Here is a 27329-nt window from a genome sequence, read left to right on the forward strand (position 1 = left end):
TTTATGGGTTGGGGTCTGTGTGTTCAGACCCTCACATTGACAGGCCTTGACAGCCTCCATTGCAATTCTATGAGGGTATGTTCATGCTGAGGAATGCGGGCGGATCCACCACCACGGATTCCGCAGCTCGCCCTCGCATCTCCGCCTGTGCCATAAAGTCCATTCTATGTCCAGGCGGATTCCACCGTCCGTCCAAAGAATGAACATGCTCATTCTTTGGATGGACAGTGTAATCCACCCATGCATAGAATGGAGTCTACAGCACAGGCGGAGATGCGTGCGGCCGTGAGCGGGGGTGAGCTGCGGAATCCGCAGTGGTGGATCCGCACGGATTCTTCAGTGTGAACATATACTTACAGAGAGACAGAAAAGGTGGTAAAGCAGGGAATGAAGTAATTAGCCAAGTGCTTCTCTTTGATATATCTAATGATCAGTGGAGATCTGAACACCCAGTAAAACCAATTAAACATTTTTGACATGTCATTAGGGCATTTAATTTTTTTTTTTACTAAAAGTGACAGCACCCATGTAACCATTTAACGTATCCATCACACAATATAAGTAAGAGAGGGAAGTAGCATGTGACTCCTAGAAGGTTTGCTCTGTGTACCACTAAGTAAAGGCAAAATCAAGAAGACCGCATCTGTGAGGGCCTAGAACAATTTCTCCAGAACCCAAATCTCACCCCATCTAAAACTACAGGTACCATACTGCATGGACAAACTCCAGTGATGACTCCATTGAGGTTAATGTAGGAAAAATTCACATTCACGCAGGATACGTTATATAAAAGTGAAAAAAAGGGCTTCTCTAACATTGTGTGTGATTTGGGATGCAAAACCTGTTACCCCAGGGTGTGGATGGACAGATACAGTACCAGAAGGTAGGCGTTCTGACTGCAAAGTGTGAATGGGACCAAATATAAGGCACTGAGGGATAAGAAGGACAAAAAGTTTTATCTAAACATGGCGTCAAAGTCAATGTACCAGACCAAGTGGCCTGAAGCTGGCTTTACGCCGAAGATTGGCCATTTCTCTGGGTTACTTTTTGCTCTGCTGATCAGAGTTATAATATCGTGCTTCCCTTTACCCAGTACGAGCACAGAGACTTTCTGGGCTTTATTGATCAGTGGAAGGCTGAGGCTCATCCTGTTTTTAGGCTTCAGCGGGCTTTCTGACATTACGACAAGTTGATCCCCTGTAATCCCATCCTGGGAACCAGGGAAGATGGACGCTGTATGCCCATCACTACCCAAGCCCAACAGCACCATGTCGAAGCTAGAATTGCTCACGATTGTAGAGATTTCTTGTGCATAGTCCTCGGTGCCCTTGTCTTCTTCAGCACAGAGTCTTTGGTTCCTATACACCGGCATGGGGTGAATATTCTCATAAGGAACCCTGACATGTTGCAGGAGATGCCTCTCAAGGCTGCCAAAGTTGGAGTCTGTGTCTGTGAATGGTACACATCTCTCGTCTACCATCCACAGGTGAGTATGTTTCCAGGGGAAGCCATAGTGGTGTCTAGACAACCTCTGAAACAAAGCAACAGGACTGGAGCCTCCAGAAAGGGCCAAGTGGAAAGTTCCTTTGTTCTTGATGGCCTCTTCGGCCGCCGTCTGTATGTCTTCTGCTAGTTTCTGTATAAGTTGCTCTGCCCAGTTAGACACCATGGTGTTGCCCAGAAAGATGGACTGGGTAGACGCAAATGTGTTTGTTTTTTGGTCCATATCCATAACCTCTAGATGCTCATTTGTAACAAAACGTAGACCTCTCTGTTCTATTACAAAGTCCAGCAAAGTCCCAGTTTCCGTTCCTCCAGGGTAGATCCTGGGAGTCTCTTTGTCCAGACTCTCCAGAAGTGCAGTCCAGAACCTCCAAGAAGCTAGAAGGTTCTTGGTGGTGATGAAGGAACCCTTCCTTCCACGATAGATATTTGAGATCAGCAAAGTATAAGCATCCCTTTCTTGAATTGGACGGTACACGTGGTAATCAGAGATAGGTTGGCCGAAGAACGAGATGTCTGGGAGTTCTGATGCTTCCTTCCATTGGCTGAGGGGAACACTTGGCTTGAAAAGACTCCTTGTTACCAAAACAGCTGGAAAACTCAAGGCCCCGTTCCCGATGTGGAAGATGATCTGTTTGGGTTGACATAAACTTTTTACATTTTCTTCCACTGGTGTTTTTTGGACACAGAAGGAATTATCTTTGAAGACCACTCTGACATAAGAGGTCCTCTCGTCCAAGTCTTTTCCAGATACCAGGAGAAAGGGTACGCCTTCCCATCGGGCATTGTCAATATAAACAACGACACCTAGAAGGTGGAAATATAGAGGTCAGAACACTCCGACAACAATGGCTGACACATCAGTACAGAGAAAAGAAGCAGGCCATTTTAGTAAACACCTGAACCAATGAAACGCTGGAGCAGCCTTCCTGAGAAGTCTGTGCAGGGACATTTCTCTTGTATTCCTCCTAGTAATGTCTGAATAATCTGACAATTGGGTGTTACTACTCCCCTTCTCACTGGTAATGGTAACAGTCCACTCAGTGCTGCCATTGTTAAAGGCGAGCTATCAGCACGTTACACGACTCAAAAGTACTAAACGGCACCACAGAGGGTAATAAGAAGACCTGCATCGGAGTCAGCAGCTCTGTCGCTACAGGTACATATAAGCAGGTTCGTATTTACAAACCAGCAGATAGTTGTCCTTTAAGCAATTCTCTAATATATTATGACACCCTGAGGCTGGGTTCACACTACATATATTTCAGTCAGTATTGTGGTCCTCATATTGCAACCAAAACCAGGAGTGGATTAAAAACACAGAAAGGCTCTGTTCACACAATGTTGAAATTGAGTGGATGGCTGCCATATAACAGTAAATAACGGCCATTATTTCAATACAACAGCCGTTGTTTTAAAATAACAGCAAATATTTGCCATTAAATCGTGGCCATCCACTCAATTTCAACATTGTGTGAACAGATCCTTTCTGTGTTTTTAATCCACTCCTGATTTTGGTTGCAATATGAGGACCACAATACTGACTGAAATATACATAGTGTGAACCCAGCCTCAGGGTATGTTCACACTATGTATCTGTGCGGCTGTAGTTTTTACGCGGCTGGAAATGTGCGGCTGAAACTACGGCCGTGGGAAAAAATAGACATGAGGCTGAAAACATACGGTCATTTACTTGGAAATCTGGTTCAACTAAAAATAACCAATAAAATCTTTAGAAAGTGATGCAAACACCTCTGGATGCATCTGGGAAAGCAGGGAAACAGTTTACAGGTATCGCTATTACCGGGGTTTGCGATCCTCTGCAGTAATGCCGATGTCTCTCATGGTTAATATATTTAATTAATAAAACACATTTTCGTTGTAATAAAGTCCCTTTCGTTGTTCAATAATTAAATTTAAACAAATCTATCATTTTGCAATTAAATATACTGTTAAAATAAATATATATATAAATAAATGTATATTTATATATATATTTATTTTTTGACAGTATATTTAATTGCACAATAATGGATTCGTTTAAATTAAATTATTGACCAACGAAACTGATTTTATTACAACAAAAATGTGTTTTTTTAATTAAATATTAATTAGTACAGGAAGCTCCATTAAGCTGTTAATTCATATTGCCGGCAATAGAGCATTCTGTACTAATCATCACTTTACTTTAATGAAAACATCAAATGTTTCTTCTAATTATGTTATCACAATAGCATTATTAGAAGAAACATTTAAAATTATATGTGCGCTCAGCTGATTGACTGATCGGCTGAGCGCACATATAAAGAGCCAGTCCGCAGTACAGTGACTTCATTGTGCTGCGGACCAGCGAAGAGGACACATCGGGGTGAGTATACAGCTCTCCCCAACCCCTCCCCAGCACTGCACCCATCCCAGCAAGGAAGGGGGGTCACTTAACCCCTTCCTTGATGGGATGGGTGCAGTCTGACATCAGTCTGGCCCCCAAGGGGTTAAGGGGGATGCAACCCTTTGGGGGCCAGACTGTAAGCAGCGATCTGTAAAGATGCTGCATACTGTAAGGAGCACTACACCGCTCACAATGATGGGTGTTGTGCTCCTGTTTGTGTGTTTTTTGTGTGTTTCTCCCTTTTTGTTTTTCAGATATCGGTATCCTGTGGATTAGGTCGGATTTCGTGGACTACGACGATGACCAGCGGTTGTTTGGTGTTTTTTTTAAATAAAATGGTCAATGAGGGGTGTGGGGGTGTTTTTATTTGAATAAAAAAAAAAATTTCACTTGTGTCTTGTCTTTATTTCTTTACTTTATAGACTTAGTAGTGGAAGCCGTCTAATAGACGGAATCCATTACTAAGTCGGGGCCTAGTGTTAGCCGGTATAAAATGGCTAACACTAACCCCCCATTATTACCCCAGTACCCAATGCCACCAGGGGTACTGGGAAGAGCCGGGTGCCAGTGGTCCCGGAGCGTCAAAATTGGCGCTCCTGGACCGGGCGGCAGCAGGCTGGTAAGATTTAGGCTGGGGAGGGCCTAAACCAATGGCTCTTCCCACCCTGGTGTTACCAGGCTGCTGTCTCTTGGTTTTTAACCCGGCTGGTTATGAAAATAGGGGGGACCCTATGCGTTTTTTTAAATTATTTATTTATTTTTTTTAAAAACGCATAGGGTCCCCCCTATTTTTATAACCAGCCGGGTTAAAAACCAAGAGACAGCAGCCTGGTAACACCAGGGTGGGAAGAGCCATTGGTAAAGTGATGATTAGTACAGAATGCTCTATTACCGGGAATATGAATTAACGGCTTAATGGAGCTTCCTGTACTAACTAATATTTAATTAATAAAACACATTTTTGTTGTAATAAAATCAGTTTCGTTGCTCAATAATTTAATTTAAACAAATCCATCATTGTGCAATTAAATATACTGTCAAAAAATAAATATATATATATATAAATATACATTTATTTATATATATTTATTTTAACAGTATATTTAATTGCACAATGATGGATTCGTTAGAATTAAATTATTGAACAATGAAAGGGACTTTATTACAAAGAAAATGTGTTTTATTAATTTAATACATTAACTATTAGAGGCATCGGCATCATTGCCGGCTATTTTTTTAAGTACTCTGTACGGACCGCCTGTCAATCCACCGCCGTGAATTTGCACAGTTTCAGCTGCAAACAATGGTCTTGTTCATTTTTTACGGGTCTGTTTACGATCGGGCCGTAGGCTCATACATAGTGTGCACTGTGCAGCCGTATATCGTATACTTTCCAGCGTACGCATGAACCTGAAAAATACGGCCGATGATTTACAACCCGCAATACAGCCGCACAGATACACAGATCTTAACCTGAATTTGGACATTCATACCCTTTTAATCTTTTATATGCCAATAACTGGTGAATAAATGGTTTGAGTGGTGGTGGTATGTGCCACATGTTCTCGTTCCATACTATGGTCTGTGTCTTAAGAATTTGTGAACATAGCCTTATGGTACATGTATAAGATGGTCATAGCATTGTGCCGAGCTAGCGATGGCCATGGCAAAAGAAGTCGCAGCTGTCATTCTACTTTAGGCCACGTTCACACTCTGTATGACACTGGCCGTTCTGTGACATGGCCAGGTCACGGAACAGCCACTGTCAGAAAACTGCAGTACCGACCAGATGATCTTTACCGCCGCTGAATTCGGATGTGGGTGCATCCATGCGCGCCCGCATCCGAATTCCCTGCTGCACACAATGGAGCGTGCATCAGTTCCATTGTGTGAACTGACATGTGTATACACTCCGGCCGGGATTCCATAGAGGGCAGCACTACGTAAGCTACGTAGTAATCACGGCCGTTGTAACAACGACCGTGATTTCTACTTAGCTTACGTCAGAGGCGGATATATCACTTGTGCAGCCTGTTCAGCTGCACAGGGGCACAGGCCAATAGAGGGGCCTGCCAGGCTCAGACTCTAAAGAGTCAGCTCAGCATGGCACATGTCTGTATTGGGCCCCCCAGGCGGTATCAGCACTTGGGAAGTGCTGGCTCCTGCGGGGATGACTTAGTGACTGGATGCCGTGCCTGGCTGGGGCTGGCTCTTCTCTCTCCTCCTGCGCACTGCTGCTGACAACCCCTCCCCCTCCTGTACTCCACTCTCCGGCATACCTTGTGTGAGGAGGAGAGGACAGAGAGCAAATGGTGACAGAGGCTAGAGGGATCCTGCAGGGTTATGGCTGCCAGGGACGGGACTGTGAGGAGGAGAAACTGCAGCAGCACTGACAGTGAGTGATTATTGTCAGTGTGTCTGTCAGGCTGCTGGAAGTTGTAGGAAAGAGGGTGGACTGTGTAAGAGAAAGCACAGAGCCCCCACCCTCAGATGCTGATGTTTGATTGTAAGCTTATGTATCCCACCTGTGCAGCCACACACAGTACATGTCTCCCACCTGTGCAGCCACATACAGTACATGTCTCCCACCTGTGCAGCCACACACAGTACATGTCTCCCACCTGTGCAGCCACATACAGTACATGTATCCCACCTGTGCAGCCACATACAGCACATGTATCCCACCTGTGCAGCCACATACAGTACACATGTATCCCACCTGTGCAGCCACATACAGCACACATGTATCCCACCTGTGTAGCCACATACAGTACATGTCTCCCACCTGTGCAACCACATACACAGTACATGTATCCCACCTGTGCAGCCACATACACAGTAAATGTATCCCACCTGTGCAGCCACATACAGTACATGTCTCCCACCTGTGTAGCCACATACAGTACATGTCTCCCACCTGTGCAACCACATACACAGTACATGTATCCCACCTGTGCAGCCACATACACAGTAAATGTATCCCACCTGTGCAGCCACATACAGTACATGTATCCCACCTGTGCAGCCACATACACAGTAAATGTATCCCACCTGTGCAGCCACATACAGTACATGTCTCCCACCTGTGCAGCCACATACAGTACATGTATCCCACCTGTGCCTCAGCAGTGATTAAGGGCCCATTTGTTCTATCCCCTATTAGTGCTGTTCTGGGGTCACTTCCACACTGTGAGCTTTATGTTCTAATCTCCCACAAAGCATCTAATGTACAATGCACCCAGGACCCTTAAAGTACAACAGCTGCAAACACTATAACTCCCATTTATTTGAAGTACAAATGAGTGGACAACTCAAGGGGTTGTCCTCTCGGAAATTACAACCCCCAGCATTCTCTGAGAGCTTCCTAAGTGTAAGGCTTTCTGAGAGTTGTAGTTATTGTTATTCCGGGAGTTGTGGTCACAGATACATCAGCACAAGATGGGACAAGGTCTGCATGTCGCTTCTGGCGGGTTCTTTATTTGGGTGCCCCCATGATCAGTTCTATTGGTTGGCCACAGGTACCCCAGTCCCACACTGGGGCCTGCACAGACTGCAGTACATTCCTTTAGTGGGTCTGTGTTGCGCTGTAGGGCCCTCACGAGAAACTAGGACACATGTACCGGATACACGGACGTACATATGTGTGCGCCTTTAGGCTATGTTCACACTACGTATATTTGAGGCTGTATGTTTGAGGCTGTATAGCAACCAAAACAAGGAGTGGATTGAAAACACAGAAAGGCTCTGTTCACATAATGTTGTAATTTAGTGGATGGCCGTCATTTAATGGCAAATATGTGCTGTTATTTTAAAACAACGGCTGTTATATTGAAATAATGGCCGTTATTTACTGTTATATGGCGGCCATCCACTCAATTTCAACATTGTGTGGACAGAGCCTTTCTGTGTTTTCAATCCACTCCTGGTTTTGGTTGCTATGAGGACCAAATACAGCCTCAAATATACATAGTGTGAACCCAGCCTCAGGGCAGAAAGGTGGAGAAATGAATAAGTTATGGGGGGCTAAACACATTTCTTGCACTGGGGCCCTATGCAGAATGTGTCCGCCCCTGGCTTACGTAGTGTGAACATAGCCTTAGTCTGCAAAATGCCATATTTAGAGTAGGGGACTCTATTGAACAGTAAGTTATCATACAAAGAAGTTAGAGGGAACCCCCCCCTCCCAAATAAGAACTCACCTGCAAACGTCTGTGTGTTGGTAAAGTAATTCTGGCCTTTCTCCATCTCCTCTCTCACCTGTGACAGGTAGTTCTGATACTGACCAATGACGGCGCTGTTGTGTTCTGGAGGCTGAAGGGAACCCAGTAATTCTAACTTAGCCCTAAGGACATCGTCAGAGTTACTGAGGTTCCGTGGGACTTCCATGGCCACAGCGGCCAGGATTTCTGTCAAGTGGTTCTGGATAACATCACGTATGACGCCATATTCTTCATAAAAGCTGGTGCGGCCTAAAATATACAAAGAAGTGATTCTTACTGTCATTTGAATTGAAATGACGTCCGACATCAGTCAAAAGTTACTGATCGCACCGGATCTCACTCCTGAGCCTTGCTTCAATCCAGAGATTCGGGCTGACAAAAGTTACTGCAAAGAACAGTAACCCATTGAGATCACCAGACAAGTACTTCTAGACCCATGACCTGTTGTTGTTTTTTTTTTTTGCAGAAATCAATAGTCCAGGTGATTTTGCGAAACTTTGTAATTAGGTTTATTAGGCAAATATGCCATTATCTGCATTTAAAAAGATTTTCACCAGGTCCCCCCCTCCCTCCTCTCTCTCTTCCACTGCTCATTATCAGGAAATCTCGACTCTTTTACATCAGTGGGTCCTGTCTGTTCTATAAAGGGGGGAGGGGGGAGATTAGTCACCAGCATAGAACAAAGGATTACACAGCGAGAGCTGTGTAAAAGCCTGTATTCAGAGGTCAGTACTGACTGTCAGAGGAGATAGCCGGTAATGTAGCTGTAAATTAACTCTTTGTTGTCCTGTTTTGGTGCCTCATCTCCCTCCACCCCTCCCCTCTCAATAAAAGAACCATGAAGACAGGGGAGCTTCAAGCTGCTTTCTCATAATAAAAATACATTTTTCGGCTAATAAACCCAAATACAAAGTTTCTTAAAATCCCCTGTACTAATGATTTCTGCAAAAAAAAATAAAAAATTAAACGGCAGTGACACTTTAAGAATGGGATGCATTTTACTCATTTCCACAAGCTCTCAGCACATACATGCTGCACAGATGAAGCTGTACACCTCACTTTACTGCTGCTGTGCAATGAAGCGAGGTGTATTGTCCTTGATGTCACTGTTGCAATGCTCATATCCAGGATTCATCTCAGCTACGGCATATGGTATTATACTTTATCACACAGCAATAGCCAGGATGTACAAGGGCCGTTTTATAACACTGATTCCCAGCAAAATACGGGACAGGACAGGCTGTTTTTGGCTGCTGGTATCATTTCTTGAATCTACTGCTGGAAACAGGTTCAGTAACCTGTGACTATATAGAATAAAACCTATGCTGCCGGCCATGGTCTTCTATTTTCAGATGTTCCTCACGTATACAGACATCTATCATCTAACATCTATCTCAGTGACAATATACTGGGCTGCCACATGCCTTTTGCATCCACTGTTTCCTTCATCACGATTTCCACTCTCTCCACGTGGTGTCTGTTCCATATCGGATCCAGAAGCTTTTGGTGCCGACGTCGGAAAGGAAGAATCTGTTCAACAGTCTGTAAATAATACAGAAAGAATTGTTATCTTACTCTATTCTTAATAAAAACAAAATTAATCCTGATATTTATTACGGTCATTTGACACAATTGGGAGCCGCTATAGTTTATTGGGCTCTCAGAGAAATTGTATGTTATAGACAAGGATCAAATCCTCGGCCTGATATTACAAAGTATGATGGAATGTACAATCACAGAGCACAGGTGTCAAAAGTGCAGCCCTCCAACTGCTGCAAAACTATAACTCCCATCATGCCTCTGTCCAGCTTCATATACTCATACACATGTGCAACCAACAAACAGTGGCAAAAAGAAATGATTAGCCAACCAACTACGGTTTGTTTGTTTATCAGCCGATCACAGACCCTTTTACACAAGGTGATATCGAAAATAAAAAACTGAAAAAATGTCCGCTTCTCCCCGGTTCCCACGCGCTCTAGCTTCAGATTGGCCTGTCAGCTGACAGGCCGCTCAGCCAATCACAGGCCGCAGCGGTCCCGGCCTGTGATTCACTCAGCATCAGCTGACAGGCCGCTCTGAAGCTAGAGCGCGCTGGACCCGGGGAGAAGCAGACCGCAGGAGCAGCCCTGGAGCGTGGATAGGTAATGTATATCGTCAGTCGTCGGCCGTGCACCGCTATTACACGTAGCGATGCACGGTCGACGCCCGACAATTATAGGTTCTAACCTATATCAACGATAAATATATCACTAGTGCATAGTCGCATCATCTGTCTTTAACCTCTTGCTTCCGCAGCCTGTTTTGGCCTTAAAGGGGTAGTGCGGCGCTCAGAAATTATTCACAGAATAACACACATTACAAAGTTATACAACTTTGTAATGTATGTTATGTCTGTGAATGGCCCCCTTCCCCGTGTCCCACCACCCCCACCCGTGTACCCGGAAGTGTGGTTCCAGGAACGTAATTTTGTGGCAAGGGGTAAAAGCATCAACCGTAATCGGTGAACTTATTATGGAATATTAATTGCACACCATAAAACAGTTCTTGTTCATTTTCTCATGCTCTTATTTTTATTTTTATTCCAATATGTATACACAAAAAGTGGCTCCAGGTTTAGGCACATGCATTCTTTATATTATAATGAATCCTTAAATTGTATACCATAACGGACGTTTCGGTCTAAAACGACCTTTTTCAATAGGTATACATTGGTGGGTGGTAAAAGAAAAGGAGTGCCATGTGCTGGATGGTATCGCCGTAGCCGATACCATCCAGCACATGGCACTCCTTTTCTTTTACCACCCACCAATGTATACCTATTGAAAAAGGTCGTTTTAGACCGAAACGTCCGTTATGGTATACAATTTAAGGATTCATTAAAATATAAAGAATGCATGTGCCTAAACCTGGAGCCACTTTTTGTGTATACATATTGGAATAAAAATAAAAATAAAAATAAGAGCATGAGAAAATGAACAAGAACTGTTTCATGGTGTGCAATTAATATTACATAATAAGTATTTCAATGTTCTAATTGCACCCAATAGAGTGCGCAGACATACTACTATTACCGTAATCGGTGAAGACAGAACAAGCATCACCAGGAATGTCATACCATCATCTGTCTGAGCATCAACCGTCAGAGGCTACCGGCGAAAACCGGCTACACCATGGATAGCGCCCCCTAGACACGGGTCCAGACCTCTGTCATTGTCAGCAGCTACTGGCTTTATACCCTTCCAGAATCTATTTCTCAATACCACCTGGGGTTGTTGTACTAAGTAAAAGATTCACAGATGTCCGCTTGTATTACCTTATGTAAAAGAATAGAATGGCCGGTTCTTATCCTTAAGAGGACAATACTCACACAATGGGACAATGCACAGATTAATCCTAAAGCAATGACATGAGGTTTTCTTGTTTAGATGATACTATGCGCTATACTATTTTCTGTTGGATCACTGAGACTGGTCAAACAGTCTTTTGGTTCTACAAACTACCTCCATTCAATCAGTGGCGGTCTTTGGCACCAAGCACCCCAAGCGATCGCTTGGGGCCCCCAACATCCAGGGGGGCCCCCACGCCCCGCTCTTGTGCTCAAGACCGCTGGACAGGGCCGCTGCCCCGCTCGCTGCTGCCATCTGAACTGTAACTATGAGCACTCGTAATGAGCGCTCATAGTTACATGCAGCAGCACTGACAGGGCGGGAGACATTGGCTCCCTTCCTGTCAGTCACTCTTGTGGCCGCAGGAAGTGTTTTCCCTGCGGTCACAAGTGGCAGCTTTGTCCTTGTGGTGCCGGCGCTCCAGTGACATCACTGGAACATCGGCGCCAGGACAAGGGTAGTGCGGCCTCTTGTGATTGCAGGGAAAACCCTTCCTGCGGCCACAAGAGTGAAGAGAAGAGGAGACGCCCGGACTCAGGTGAGTATAAGTGTTTGTTTTATTGTGTTATATACTATATGGGAGGGGGAGTACACAGGGGTCTGTTTAACTGGGGGAGCGCACATCGGGGTCTATATAAATGGGGGGAGCACACAGGGGGGCTATATAACAGGGGGAGCACACAGGGGGGCTATAGACTACTGGGGCTTCACAGAGGGGTCTATATACTCCTGGGGGCAGCACACAGGGGGTCTATATACTACTTGGGGCAGCAGAATGGGGTCTATATACAACTTGGAGAGCACACAGGAGGTCTATATCCAAGTGGGGAAGCACACAGGGGGGCTATATACTACTGGGGGAGCACACAGGGGTCTGTATACTGGGGCACACAGGGGGTCTATATACTACTGGGGGAACATACAGGGGGTCTATATACTACTTGTGAGGCACACAGGTGGTCTATATATAACTGGGGGAGCACACAGGGGTCTGTATACTACTGGGGCAGCACACAAGGGGTCTATATAATACTGGTGGGGCACACAGGGGGTCTATATACTACTGGGGAACCACACAGGGGGTTTATATACTACTGGAGGAGCACACAGGGGTCTATATCGAGGTGGGGGAGCACACAGTAGGTCTATATCCAAGTGGGGAAGCACACAGGGGGGCTAAATACCCCTGAGGGAGCACACAGGGGGCCTATATACTAGTGGGGGATCACACAGGGGGTATATACAACTGGGGGCAGCACACAGGGGGTCTATATACAACTGGGGCAGCACACAGGAGGTCTATATACTTCTCGGGGAGCACACGGGGGGGCTATATATAACTGGGGGAACACACAGGGGTCTATATACTACTGGGGGAAGCAAACAAGGGGTATATACTACTGGGGGCAGGACAGAAGGGGTATATACTATTGGGGCAGCACACAAGGAGTATATATTACTGGCGGTAGCGCACAAGAGGTATATACTAATGGGGGCAACACACACCGGTCTATTGTTTTGGAACGCGTGTCGAGGGGGGGGGGCCCAGACATAACTTCGCTTGGGGCCCCAGAAATGCCAAGACCGCCCCTGCATTCAATCAGTAAAAGCCTTCTCCAAACTTTTTGGATAACCTAGAAGTCTTATGTATACATTCATCTGGGTCATTCATCAGAAAAGGACCTTTAAAGATGTGAAATGGAGACTGACACACAAAATAGCAGCCAATATACTTCAAATAGCCACCATTTAGTCCTAGCATTACACCTATCTTACGTGTAATACTTAAAGGGTTTGTTCAGCAAAAAAACATTTCTTTCAAATCAACTGCTGCCATAAAGTGCTAGAGATTTAAAAAAAAAATCTCAAGTCTTCCAGTACTTATCATCTGCTGTACGTCCTGCAGGAAGAGGTATATTCTTTCCAGTCTGGCACAGTGCTCTCTGCTGCCACAGCTGTCCATGTCAGGAACTGTCCAGAGAAGAAGGAAATCCACATAGAAAACCTCTCCTGCTCTGCAGACTGGAAAGAATACACCACTTCCTGCAGCAGCTGATAAGTACTGAAAAAAATTAAGATTTTTCAATAGAAGTAAATTGCAATTCTCTGGCACCAGTTGATTTAAAAGAGTTTTTTTTGTGAACTACCCCTAATAGGAATGCAGCACCCTGGTGATACCGTTACACTAAACACAGAGCCAACTGCTTCCGGCTGTATTCTCACTGTAGTGCGGGTGCCTGCTCGGCAGGGGAGCTGGATGGAAAGATGTCTATCTCATTCTGTGGATAGGCTATCAGTTGATTTGTTTTTGAAAACCCCTTTGAACATAGTAAGCTTTTAACCACATTTAATTATGGAACTTTTTTTTTTTTAAGTTGTAAAATTTTTGCACAAATCCACCCAACAGATGGTGTATAAACCAAAAGTAAACAAAAATGCATTGAAAAACACGCACAAATTCAGTATACACCAAGCAACAATATGATAATGTTTGCACAACTGATACTAGCAAACAGGAGAAAGAGGAAGCCTGAAGAAGAGGTGTAAACGAAGTTGCACATAAACTCAACGCAAAGTTAATTTCTTTCCATGTTTTTCACTTTTCATTGTAGAGCGACATGTCAGTGTTCTTATCTCTACTGTAAATGTGACGGCTCTACTATAAAAGTCAGCAAAAACTGTTCTACTTTACAGTGGCCGTCACCGGGGTCACTGATCTCTAGCGCAGATCACCTGTTTCTCCTTGTTCACATACAGCAGGTGAATTGCGACCTCAGGCAGTAAGGCAGTCACATGGACGATTCACATGTAACCAAGAGAAATATATAGAGGAATCATTGTACTGTATACATCTAATACAGGGCTGCACAGTGTCAGTGCCTTCTTTTTAGCTTCCCACATATATAAATAAATAAATATATATGTTGCTGTGAAATGATAGAATCAGGGATTTGATCAAATCCCAGGAAATGATTAAATGACCGCGCCGTTCCATCATTTCCCTAGGGAATTGATCAAATCACTGACCCCTTTCAATTTTCCCTTGCGACAGAGAATTCGCTTACCGTATGGCCTCTCTGCTCCCCCGGCCTGTCCGCTCTGCTCCCCGTCCTCCTCCACCAACTCTCTCCTCTCCGTTCCGCTCATTTCCCCTGCTACGCGCCTCCTGCTCCCCCGGTCTGTCCGCTACCCTCCCCGTCAGCCCCCGCCGCCGTACACCTGCCGGGAAGGTGCCGCTCCGCTCCCTGTCCGCCTCCACTCCCATCTGCCCCGCCCTGCAACATGCCTCCTGCTCCTCCGGCCTGTCCGCTCTGCTCCCCGTTCTGCGCCTCCTGCTCCCCTGGCCTGTAGGCCGCTCAAGGTCCACCCCCCCCCCAAGCCTGCCAGGAGGTGTGCTGCTCTGCTTCCCGTCTGTCCCGCCCTGTGAAACGCCTCCTGCTCCCTCGGCCTGTCCGCTCTGCTCTCCATACGCCCCAACGCCGTATGCCCAAGGGAGGTGTGCCCCTCTGCTCCCCGTTCGCCTCGCTGCCATATGCCTGCCAGGAAGGCGTGCCGCTCTGCTCCCCCCGTCCGCTGCCGTATGCCTGCCGGGAGTTCCCGTCCGCCCCCCGCCACCATATGTCTGCCAGGGAGGTGTGCCACTCTGCTCCCCCTGTCCGCCTACGCTGCCCCCATATGCCTGCCAGGGAGGTGTGCCGCTCTGCTCCCCCTGTCCGCCTACGCTGCCCCCATATGCCTGCCAGGGAGGTGTGCCGCTCTGCTCCCCCAGTCCGCCTCCGCTGCCCCCATATGCCTGCCAGGCAGGTGTGCCGCTCTGCTCCCCTGTCCACCTCAGCCACCAAACATAGGGCTGTGTGATTTCCCTGAAAGGGGTCAGGCATTTGATCAAATCCCTAGGGAAATGATGGAAAGGCGCATTGATTCCATCATTTCCCGGGATTTGATCAAATCCCTGGATTCTATAATTTCACTGCAACATATATATATATATATATATATACAGACTTCAGACCTATATCTCACCTGTTTGCCCAGGTAATGATCAACCCTGTAGATCTCTTCTTCTCTGAAGAACGTCTGTATAACATTGGCCAGCTTCTCTGCAGACCCATAGTCATGGCCGAAAGGTTTCTCCAGCACTACGCGCAGCCACGCGCCAGGTGGCGGCCGACAGCTGGCATTGATGTTCTGAGCAATATCAGCATAAGCAAAGGGTGGAACAGACAGATAGAATAACCTGCCGGCCTCGTGGAGCCCCTCTTCCGCTAGTGACGTCAGTATGTCTTGGTGCAGGGCCGTGTAATTTTCCCCAGTCTTCAGCTGTCTGTAGCGGGTTAGTTTTAGGAACTGGTCTTTGACAAGAGCGCACCGGTCTGGATTAACATCCTCCGGACAGCTCAGAGACTTTAGTGCATCAAATAGTAATGGCTCTGCCTTCTCTGGGGGAGACAGAGCTGCTCCATGGAAGCTAAAGCTATGGCCTCTACTGACTTCATTGAGATACAATTGGAACAAACCTTGCCACAGGTATTTCTTGGCCAAGTCACCCGTAGCCCCAAGAAGGACAACAGATACGTGGCCTTTGTTTCCTTTACAAAAGACTGCAACGGCGCCAACCAGGAGGAGGCAGTACAGGGCTCTCAGCTGCATCTTTAATGGCTAAAAGACAAAGAAAATATTTAGCATTAGATGACCCGAGCCACTCTAAATAAGCAATGACCTCCTAGAGTACGGCTTTACTAAACAGTGCATGTTCATTTTAAAGCAGTGATGGGGAACTTGTAGCCCTCCAGCTTTGCAAAACTACAGCTAAAGCTGTGGCTGTCCAGGTATGATAGGAATTGTAGTTTTGCAACAGCTGAAAGCTCAAAGATTCCCCATCCCTGTTTTAAAGCAACTCTGTACCCACAATCTGTCCCCCCAAAACCACTTGTATCTTCGGATAGCTGCTTTTAATCCAAGATCTGTCCTGGGGTCCGTTCGACAGGTGATGCAGTTATTGTCCTAAAAAAAACAACTTTTAAACTTGCAGCCCTGTTCCAAACTAGCGTGGCCTAGAGTGTACATTAGGTCTGTGACGCCTCTCCGTCCCTCCTTATCATTAGGAATGTCCCAGGCAGGATTTCTACTATACATCACTTGTGTGAGCATGGCACATGGGCTGGATCGTTAAGGCACCTGTGCAGTGTTCAGACAAGCGAGGAATAGGAGAAATGCTGCTAGGGGTATTCCTAATGATGAAGAAGGCGAGGAGGAGGGGCGGAGAGGCAGTGCAGGCATAGGGCATAAACACTCGAGGCTATGCCAGTTTGACACAGGGCTGCAAATTTAAAAGTTGTTTTTTAGGACAATAACTGCATCACCTGCCGAACAGACCCCAGGACAGATCTTGGATTAAAAGCAGCTATCTGAGGGTACAAGTGATTTGGGGTGGGTAGATTGTGGGTACAGAGTCACTTTAAAGGGTACCTGTCAAACTTTTGACATATCACAGGGACATGTGAAAAGTTTTGATTGGTTGACGTTTTACACCTGAGACCCCCACCGATCAGGGTGGAACGAGCCGGGAGCAGTATCTGCACTATGCTGCAAATCATCTAGCCGACACTATGGACCTGGATCAAGGTGGTTGTGAGGCAGGGTAAGAAATGCAACCAAAGCTTTAGCTTTGGCTGCCCAGGCATGATGGGAATTGTAGTTTTGCAACAGCTGGAAGGCCGAAGGTTCCCCATCCCTGGCCTAGATGATATAGTACATAATCCGTAGTATGCAGAATTGATCACTCAGGTCTAACGTGTCTCCTCATATGTATGCTCAGTATAAAAGTTTCCATGCAATGTCTCAGCAATGTCAGCTGCTTACCTTGTCTGGTGAATTCATTCAGGATCCTGGTGCAGTGGCTGGTGTGAGCATAGCACAATGAGAACACACACAGTCAGTCCGCAGACCTATAATACAGGCAGTTCAAGGATCCTCCTGTTAATCATTACAGCAGAAAACTTTACGCAAGAATTCAGCAGAATAAACCTCTTCCTGGTAGCGGGAGCTGGGCCATTCCAGGCATTCACTCCATAGCTCTCCATAGCTTCATAACTAACCTGCCGAGAAGGAGCCATGGAGATAAGGAGATTAGCAAACAGAAAGAAAATCCAATCACAAAGAAGACAGAAAAAACAACAGACGTTACAACACACTATAAAAGGGAAAGTTCATTGACTTCAATCTAAACTGTTCAACTGCAACGTTCAGCTAAATGAACCTTCCCTTTAATTTGTGAGCTGTAATAATAATAATATGGATAATGATCAAATGTAATGACAGCTTCCATAGAACCTATACAGGCTGCCAATCTGATATAGAGGGCATTAAAACATTAAAGGGCAACTCCAGCGACTTTTTTTCAAATCAACTGGTGTCAGAAAGTGCCAGAGATTTGTAATTTACTTCTATCCAAAAAATCTCAAGTCTTTCAGTTGATTTAAAAGAAAAAAAAAAAGTATTAGTCTTACCGGTAAGACTGTTTCTCCGATATCTTCACAACGGCACCACAGGAGTTAACTCGTTCCCTAGGGACAGGAAAAGCACAAACACGAGAGGTTAAAAGCCCCTCCCCTTCCCACAATCACCAGTGTATTATAACCACTTCTGGCACCACGTGAGTACTATATATATACCTATACACAGTATAGGGTGGGGTGTTGGTGCCGTCGTGAAGATATCAGATAAACAGTCTAAACGGTAAGAGTAATACTTTTTTCTCTCCTCATCTTTACGACGGCACCACAGGAGAATGCCAACCATTTACCTTAGGGTGGGACCACGGCCTGGAGAACCCTCCTTCCAAAGGTGAGGTCTTCATTCCTCTGAAGCTGTAGCCTGTAGTACTTCGTGAAGGTATGTGGAGAGGACCAAGTGGCTGCCCGACATATTTGGTCTATTGAAGCGGAGGCTCTTTCTGCCCAAGTGGTAGAGATGGCTCTAGTAGAATGGGCCTTAATCTGGAGCGGTGAAGCCAGATTTAAAAGACAGTATGATTGTTCGATTGCATTACGAATCCATCGTGCTAGGACGCTCTTGGACACCTTCTTCCCTTTATTTTTACCCTGGAACTGTATAAATAATGATTGATCCTTCCTCCAGGGATTGCAAACTGTTATGTATTGAAGAACAGCTCTTCTTACATCCAATGTATTAAACTTTCGTTCCACCTCGTTTTTTGGTGAGGAGCAGAATGATGGTAGAATTATGTCTTGCGATTGGTGAAATGGAGACACAACCTTAAAAATACCTTCCATACTTTCAGATAAGATTTTATTTGTCACTGGTTTCCAACTTTTCTGTATGGTGGAAATCACTTCTTCAGATAGCCCTCTACTTCTGAGCATGCACCTCTCAGGATCCATGCTGACAGTTTGAGAGTCCGTAGATCGGGATGGAAAAGAGGGCCCTGGAAAAGGAGATCCGGTTCCTCTGGAAGGAGGATTGGGGGTTCTGCTGCCAGGTTCTGTAGGAGGCCGAACCAAGATCTTCTTGGCCAGTAGGGGGCGATGAAGATCGTCAGCCCTCCTTCCTTCTGAAGAGTTCTTGGTATTAGAGGAATTGGAGGAAAGGCGTAAGCCAGACTGAAATTCCACTGATGGGATAGGGCATCTATTCCCATCGCTCCATCCCTGGGATTCAGGGAGAAGAAGTTCAGAGCCTTCTTGTTCTGGGCGTTGGCAAATAAATCCACCAGTGGATGTCCCCATCTGTTGGTTAACTGCTGGTAGATCCTGCTGTTGAGGCACCATTCTCCCGGGTGAATTACGTGTCTGCTTAGATAATCCGCACTTATATTCTCTGAGCCTTTGAGATGTGTCGCACTGAGGGATAAGATGTTTTCCTCTGCCCAGGCAAAAATCTTTGTTGAGATGTTTTGGAGCGAGTTCTTTTTTGCACTGCCCTGATGTCGCAGATGGGCCACTGTTGTAATGTTGTCCGATAATATCTGGACGTGTGCACCTCTTAGAGTATCTTCTGCTCGTTTCAAAGACATCCAGACCGCCATCAGTTCTCTGTAATTGGATGATCTTGTCTTTATGTTCTGAGACCATAGTCCCTGTAGAAGGAGTCCTTCCACCTGGGCTCCCCATCCTGTCTTGCTTGCATCTGTGGTCATTGTAATTCTGGGAGTTGGATTCCAATGAACACCTCTTGCAAGATTTTCCGGACACTGCCACCATCTGAGGGACTGTTGTACCTGTGGAGAGATAGACATTAGTTTGTCCAGACCTGTTTGTTGATGGTTCCAAACAGAGAGAATTTGTCCCTGCAGCGTCCTGGAGTGGGCCTGGCTCCATGGAACGGCCGGAATACAGGCTGTTAAGGATCCCAGTAGAGACACAGCTTCTCGGATCTTGCAAGATCTCTTCCTCCTGAAGTTGTCTACTTTCCTGATTAATAATAACTTCTTGTCTAAGGGGAGAAAGGACATTTACATGGCGGAATCCAAAAGAATTCCCCAAAATACCTTCTGGGTACTTGGTAGAAGATCTGATTTCTCTTCGTTTATCAACCATCCCAGGTTCCTTAAGGCCCTATTCCACGGAACGATTATCGTTCGTATTCGACCGATATCGGCCGCTACGGACGATAATCGTCCCGTGGAATAGAGTGCAACGATCAGCCGACATGAACGATGTCGGCTGATCGTTGCAGTCGCTTGTTTTTCAACATGTTGAATAGGAGCGTCGGCAGCAGATGCTGCTATATCCTATGGGCTGCCCGGACGATCTAGCGATCCCCCGGGCAGCCCCCCCGCAGCCCCTCCCGCACTCACCCGCTCCCTGCAGCCGCGCTGAATAGCAGCGGCAGCGAGCGGGTAACGAGGAGCAAACGAACGCTGAGAGCGCTCGTTTGCTCCTCTGACGACCAGTGGAATAGGGGCATTAGTAGATCTGCTGTCAATTCCAGATCCTGTAGTAGTGTTTGTGGAGAATCTGCAATTAAGAGAAGATCATCCATATAACATACAATGCTTACCCCTCTCAAGTGTAAGTAGGAGGCCACCTCTCCCATTACACTCGTAAATATTCTGGGAGCTGAACATATCCCGAATGGGAGAGCTTTAAATTGGAAGTGCTGAACTTTACCCTCCATCCGTAGTGCGAATCTTAGATATTGTTGCGACGTTGAATGGATAGGAATGTGGTAATACGCATCCGTCAGATCTATTGATGCCATCACCGCGTCTTTTGGTATAAGAGGAGTAGTGGATCTTATCGATTCCATCTTGAACCTTTTGTATTTTACTACTTTGTTCAAGGATTTTAGATTTATAATTAGTCTGTATGACCCGCTTGGTTTCCTCACCAAGAACAGGTTGGAATAATGTCCCTTCCCTAGTTCTGTCACTGGGACGGGCGACACGACCTCTGACAGTATAAGTTTCTTTACACTGTTGACTAGTTCTTTTTGTAGAATTGGGGAAGATTGGCTGGAGATTAGGAATCTTTTGGGAGGAGACTGAGTGAACTCTATGTTGTAACCTTGTTGAATTATCTCTAGGATCCAAGAGTTCTGTGTTATTTGATTTCAAGCTTCCCCATGCTTGGACAGTCTCCCCCCTACCGGGGTCTGGTCATTGTTTTTCCTGGGAGCCTTTGGGGGAGTAAAAAATATTCTTGCTTTTACCTCCCTTCTTGTAGCTCCAGCGTCCTCCAGACTTCCCTTTGCCTCTGGTCAGTTCCTGGTATCTAGGTCTTTTATATGGCTCGGTCTTCCTTGGTGTTTTACCCTCTGGAAGGGCCTTCTTCTTATCCGATGATTTTTCGCAGATCTTGTCTAAGCCTTTACCAAAGACAAAATTCCCCTCAAAGGGTATACCACATAATTTAGATTTTGAAATGTTATCTCCAGACCAATCTTTTAACCATAGAGCCCGTCGGGCTGCTGTAGTAAGAGCTCCATCTCTGGCCGCTGCTCTAATTGATTCTGCCGAGGAGTCTGCCAGGAAAGCTGCCGCATCTTTAAGTAATGCTATAGGTTCAGAAATATCCTCATCCGAGGATTTTTCCTTCAAACTATTTTCCAGCTGTTCCAACCAAATGTGCATGGCCCTTGCTACATTAGTTGCAGCGATGTTATTATTAATGGAAAAAAAGCTAGAGTCCCACGATTTTATTTAATAAACTCTCCACTTTACGATCCATGGGATCTTTTAATTGAGAGGAGTCTTCAAAGGAAAGCACCATTTTCTTCGAGACTTTAGCTAGCTGAGCGTCTATTTTAGGTGACTCATCCCATTTAGAAATATCCTCCTCCTTGAAGGGTAACCTTTTCCTAATCTCCCCCGGAATAATGAACCTTCTTTCGGGTTCTTTCCATTCATCCAGCACCAAACTCTGCAGTGCTTCATGAATGGGGAAGACAGTTTTCTCTTTGGATTTAAGACCGGCAAAAAGTCTATCCTTAGGAGCTATGTCCTCCTGGACTTCCTCCATACCCAGGGCCTGTCTTACAGCTTCGACAAAGGGTATTGTACGATCAGAGGGGAATAGATATCTCTTAACCCGCTCTATAGTCTCCACTTCCTCGTCACACATGATCACTGAATCTGATACATGACCCGACTCACAATCAGATTCTGGAGATGCTGATCTACGTCTTTTAGATCTAACTGATTCCCCTGATACGCTGGCTGGGGAGGGGTCAGGAGGAGCTATATTGAGAGGAGTAGGAGCCACCAGCGGAGGAACCGTAGGGACCACCTGGGGAACAGATGCTGGAGCTGTTACAGACTGAGAGGCCTTAATTTCATCTTTCATCATTTGTCTGATTTCAGCCAAAAATGAAGCTCTATCCTCCTTTACGATATCACCAATACAAGATGAGCAGATATTTTTCTTATATGAAGAAGATAGGCGACTATTACAGGTCCCACACTTCCTTGGAGGAGGAGCCTTTGCTTTCTCCTTTTGAGCAGAATCCTTGTCCTTATCCTTATCCAAAAAGGTATAAGGGAGATAGGATCAATAGGATACACCCAGGTAGGGAGAAGTGAATAGTTGAGAACCAGATCCCCCATAAGAGTAGTCATATCAGCAGAAATAAGTACTCACGCCGTGGGATGCATGGGGAGTCTTATCAGTCGCAGCAGCCACTGTCGAAGAAGAAGAGGAATCCATCCCGCCCAATTCAGACCTCATCAGACGGACGACCCGCTCTTCTTATATGCATCCCAGCATTTTCAATCTGGCGCCCGGAAGCTTTTACTTCCGGCGTGTGACGTCAGTACGTCCCCACGTAGCGTGAGCCGCGTGACCGGAAGAAGGTCAGACACCATGCGGCCGTATCGGAAGAAGGCCGCCCGGAGGATCTACGGCCTCTACTTACCTGGCGGCGGGTGACTTGGTCCACGTGCGCCCGGGGAGCCAACCGGATCAAGGTTAGGACCCCGCGCGGACCGCTCACACCGGGATGGACCGGACCATCCCGAACCCCCGGATCTCCAGATCCATAGCCGCTCCCAGGGAGGAAGGGGGACAAACCCCGATCGACCCGGCTAGGGGGGTAAGACTTGATCTTTTCTCTTCGGGGATCTCTTCTCTTCACGGCGGATCCCCACCTCTCGTGCCTTCCCGAAGGGACAGGAAAAGCACTGGTGATTGTGGGAAGGGGAGGGGCTTTTAACCTCTCGTGTTTGTGCTTTTCCTGTCCCTAGGGAATGAGTTAACTCCTGTGGTGCCGTCGTGAAGATGAGGAGAGAAAAAAATCACTGGAGCTGACCTTTAAGGGTGTCATGTATAATGATATACCAAATAATGGAGGTATTCCCTTCTGAAAGCATAGGTGTAGTATTGTACGAATTACCTGTTCCTTTAAGGAAATGTCTGGATTGGCACTTAAATGAATGCCCTGTTAGGTGCATTTGAAACCACGCCCTCTAGTGCTCCCTCTCTGCTGGTCATGTGGTGGCGATACACTTGGCGCCACAAGGGGGCATGATTTTAAAAGCAAGCTTGTGGGAACAGATACCACTGATCTTATTGGGTTCTGATGTAATGTTCAGCATGGTGTCTGGCATTTTACCAGATTAGTGCAGTAATCTGCGCTATTCTGTCAGGTATTATTGATGGATGGTGTCACTGAGACAGCCTTACCATGTAACATGCTGACGGAAGAGCATTTCAACCCTATATACAACATACGGCAATAGCAATACACTAACAAAGCAAATCCTATTACACATGGGAAGGAAAAAGTTACACTACATGATATAGCTAACATTATGCTCTATATACAATGTTTTTGATACATCTGGTGCAGCATGAATAGCTTCCGCTACCTGTATAGACTTCCCCTTTAAGCCTTGTGACTTTGCAGCACGTCGGTGACCATATGCTGGGAATCTTACGTTTAGTGTCTTGTATTCTCTCTATTTACCATGCAGTAGCAGGCTTGTGTGTGTCGCTGGATGACAGCCCACACTACAGAAATAATAAAGCAGCTACCCCCACACAGCAATGCCGAGGAAGCCGAGACCTTACACAACGCTACGCAGATCAGTCATTGCTGCAGGATGTGGCATCTATAGATAGGAGAAGCTGCAGCTTATCACACCTAGAAAAAGGGGAAGTCCATATGCATATATATATATATATATATATATATATATATATATATATACACCCACACTGTATCTAGTATCTATTGTTTATCGCTGGAGAAAGTAATAGTATAGAGAGGTGACACTGGATGCAGAGGATTCCATCATCATAGGGAAGCTCCGGCTAAACTTTCTAGGGGGGGCAGATCACGCCCAAGGTTTTCAGAAAGTTGCCTTACAGCAATAAAAAAAAAATTATATATACACACACACACATTTTTTTTTAAAGCAATTTATATAGGTTATCTGTATTGTTCAGCCGCCAGTGCACACACTATAATAAATATAGATTTCTTTACAATGTGTGCACAGACTGACTTTCTCTATAGACTTTAATGGGGTTTCCAAGATAAATGCTTAGTTAGCCCTGATAGTAATGTATACTTACCTGTCCCGCTACGTTGCAGCTGCCCGTTCCTGGGCTGCCCACTCTGCCCCATTGTCAGCACTTAGTTGTCAACAGGAAATAGCAGGTCAGCATAGAGAGTCTAGTCTAGTCTCTCCAGCGGTTGCAAAACTACAATTCCAAATTCCAAGCCTATCTATGCATGATGGGAGTTGTAGTTTTGCAACAGCTGGAGAGACAAAGTTGGGGGAACACAGCGCTGGTAAACCAGTTGTAGTTTTGCAATAGCTGGACAGCCAAGGTTCCCCACTCCTGCACTAAAGACTGGACTGCAGACTGCGGCTCTACAACTCATCAGACTACAACTCCCAGCATGTCTGTGCTCGCCACTGGCTCCATATCATGCACATCCGTGTCACAAAGCAGCTGACCATACTGCATCTCCTGTATAATGCAGCCGCCTCTATATACACCATATCCTGTATACTAGCCCTCTATATACAGCTAACACAGTGTATACACCATCTCCTGTATATTGCAGCCGCCTCTATATACACCATATCCTGTATACTAGCCCTCTATATACAGCTAACACACCGTGTATACACCATCTCCTGTATAATACTGCCCCCTATATATACACCATATCCTGTATACTAGCCCTCTATATACAGCTAACACACTGTGTATACACCATCTCCTGTATAATGCAGCCGCCTCTATATACACCATATCCTGTATACTAGCCCTCTATATACAGCTAACACACTGTGTACACACCATCTCCTGTATAGTGCAGCCGCCCCTATATATACACCATATCCTGTATACTAGCCCTCTATATACAGCTAACACACTGTGTACACACCATCTCCTGTATAATACTGCTCCCCTTTATATACACAATATACTGTATACTACCCCTCTATATACAGCTAACACACTGTGTACACACCATCTCCTGTATAATACTGCTCCCCTTTATATACACCATATCCTGTATACTACCCCTCTATATACAGCTAACACACTGTGTACACACCATCTCCTGTATAATACTGCTCCCCTTTATATACACAATATACTGTATACTACCCCTCTATATACAGCTAACACACTGTGTATACACCATCTCCTGTATAATACTCCCCCTGTATATACACCATATCCTGTATACTAGCCCTCTATATACAGCTAACACACTGTGTACACACCATCTCCTGTATAATGCAGCCGCCTCTATATACACCATATCCTGTATACTACCCCTCTATATACAGCTAATAAACTGTGTATACAGCATCTCCTGTATAATGCAGCCGCCTCTATATACACAATATACTGTATACTACCCCTCTATATACAGCTAACACACTGTGTATACACCATCTCCTGTATAATGCAGCCGCCTCTATATACACCATATCCTGTATACTACCCCTCTATATACAGCTAACACACTGTGTACACACCATCTCCTGTATAATACTGCTCCCCTTTATATACACAATATACTGTATACTACCCCTCTATATACAGCTAACACACTGTGTATACACCATCTCCTGTATAATACTCCCCCTGTATATACACCATATCCTGTATACTAGCCCTCTATATACAGCTAACACACTGTGTACACACCATCTCCTGTATAATACTGCTCCCCTTTATATACACAATATACTGTATACTACCCCTCTATATACAGCTAACACACTGTGTATACACCATCTCCTGTATAATGCAGCCGCCTCTATATACACCATATCCTGTATACTAGCCCTCTATATACAGCTAACACACTGTGTATACACCATCTCCTGTATAATACTCCCCCTGTATATACACCATATCCTGTATACTAGCCCTCTATATACAGCTAACACACTGTGTATACACCATCTCCTGTATAATGCAGCCGCCTCTATATACACCATATCCTGTATACTAGCCCTCTATATACAGCTAACACACTGTGTACACACCATCTCCTGTATAATGCAGCCGCCTCTATATACACCATATCCTGTATACTACCCCTCTATATACAGCTAACACACTGTGTATACACCATCTCCTGTATAATGCAGCCGCCTCTATATATACACCATATCCTGTATACTACCCCTCTATATACAGCTAACACACTGTGTATACAGCATCTCCTGTATAATACTCCCCCTGTATATACACCATATCCTGTATACTAGCCCTCTATATACAGCTAATAAACTGTGTACACACCATCTCCTGTATAATACTGCTCCCCTTTATATACACAATATACTGTATACTACCCCTCTATATACAGCTAACACACTGTGTATACACCATCTCCTATATAATGCAGCCCCCTATATATACACCATATCCTGTATACTACCCCTCTATATACAGCTAACACACTGTGTATACACCATCTCCTGTATAATATACACCATATCCTGTATACTAGCCCTCTATATACAGCTAACACACTGTGTATACACCATCTCCTGCATAATACTCCCCCTGTATATACACCATATCCTGTATAATGCAGCCCCCTATATATACACCATATCCAGTATACTAGCCCTCTATATACAGCTAACACACTGTGTATACACCATCTCCTGTATAATGCAGCCGCCCCTATATATACACCATATCCTGTATACTACCCCTATAATACTGCTCCCCCTCTATATTCAAAATCTGAGGGGCGCCAGGGTCCGGTACTACACACCTGTCATTGGGGCGCCCTCTGCCGGCCAATGTCACACTATGTAGTTCCGTCTCCTGTCTATAGGTTAGAGGCCGCATACAATCACTGGGAGGGATCGTTGTACGT

At 45.5% G+C, this 27329-nt stretch overlaps 1 protein-coding gene across 1 annotated transcript; it reads right to left on the minus strand.

The window, feature by feature from the left end:
• On the minus strand, positions 1–27329 carry H6PD (hexose-6-phosphate dehydrogenase/glucose 1-dehydrogenase). The gene is made up of 6 exons (XM_069947973.1): positions 27225–27329; positions 17364–17599; positions 15525–16160; positions 9537–9654; positions 8092–8361; positions 1–2310 (listed from the first exon to the last, which is right to left on the minus strand). The coding sequence occupies exons 2-6, from the start codon at positions 17379–17381 to the stop codon at positions 956–958; spliced, it is 2397 nt and encodes a 798-aa protein (XP_069804074.1). The 5' UTR covers positions 17382–17599; positions 27225–27329; the 3' UTR covers positions 1–955.

The sequence above is a fragment of the Dendropsophus ebraccatus genome, chromosome 12 (assembly GCF_027789765.1).
Source record: "Dendropsophus ebraccatus isolate aDenEbr1 chromosome 12, aDenEbr1.pat, whole genome shotgun sequence".
Taxonomy (NCBI): Eukaryota; Metazoa; Chordata; class Amphibia; order Anura; family Hylidae; genus Dendropsophus; species Dendropsophus ebraccatus.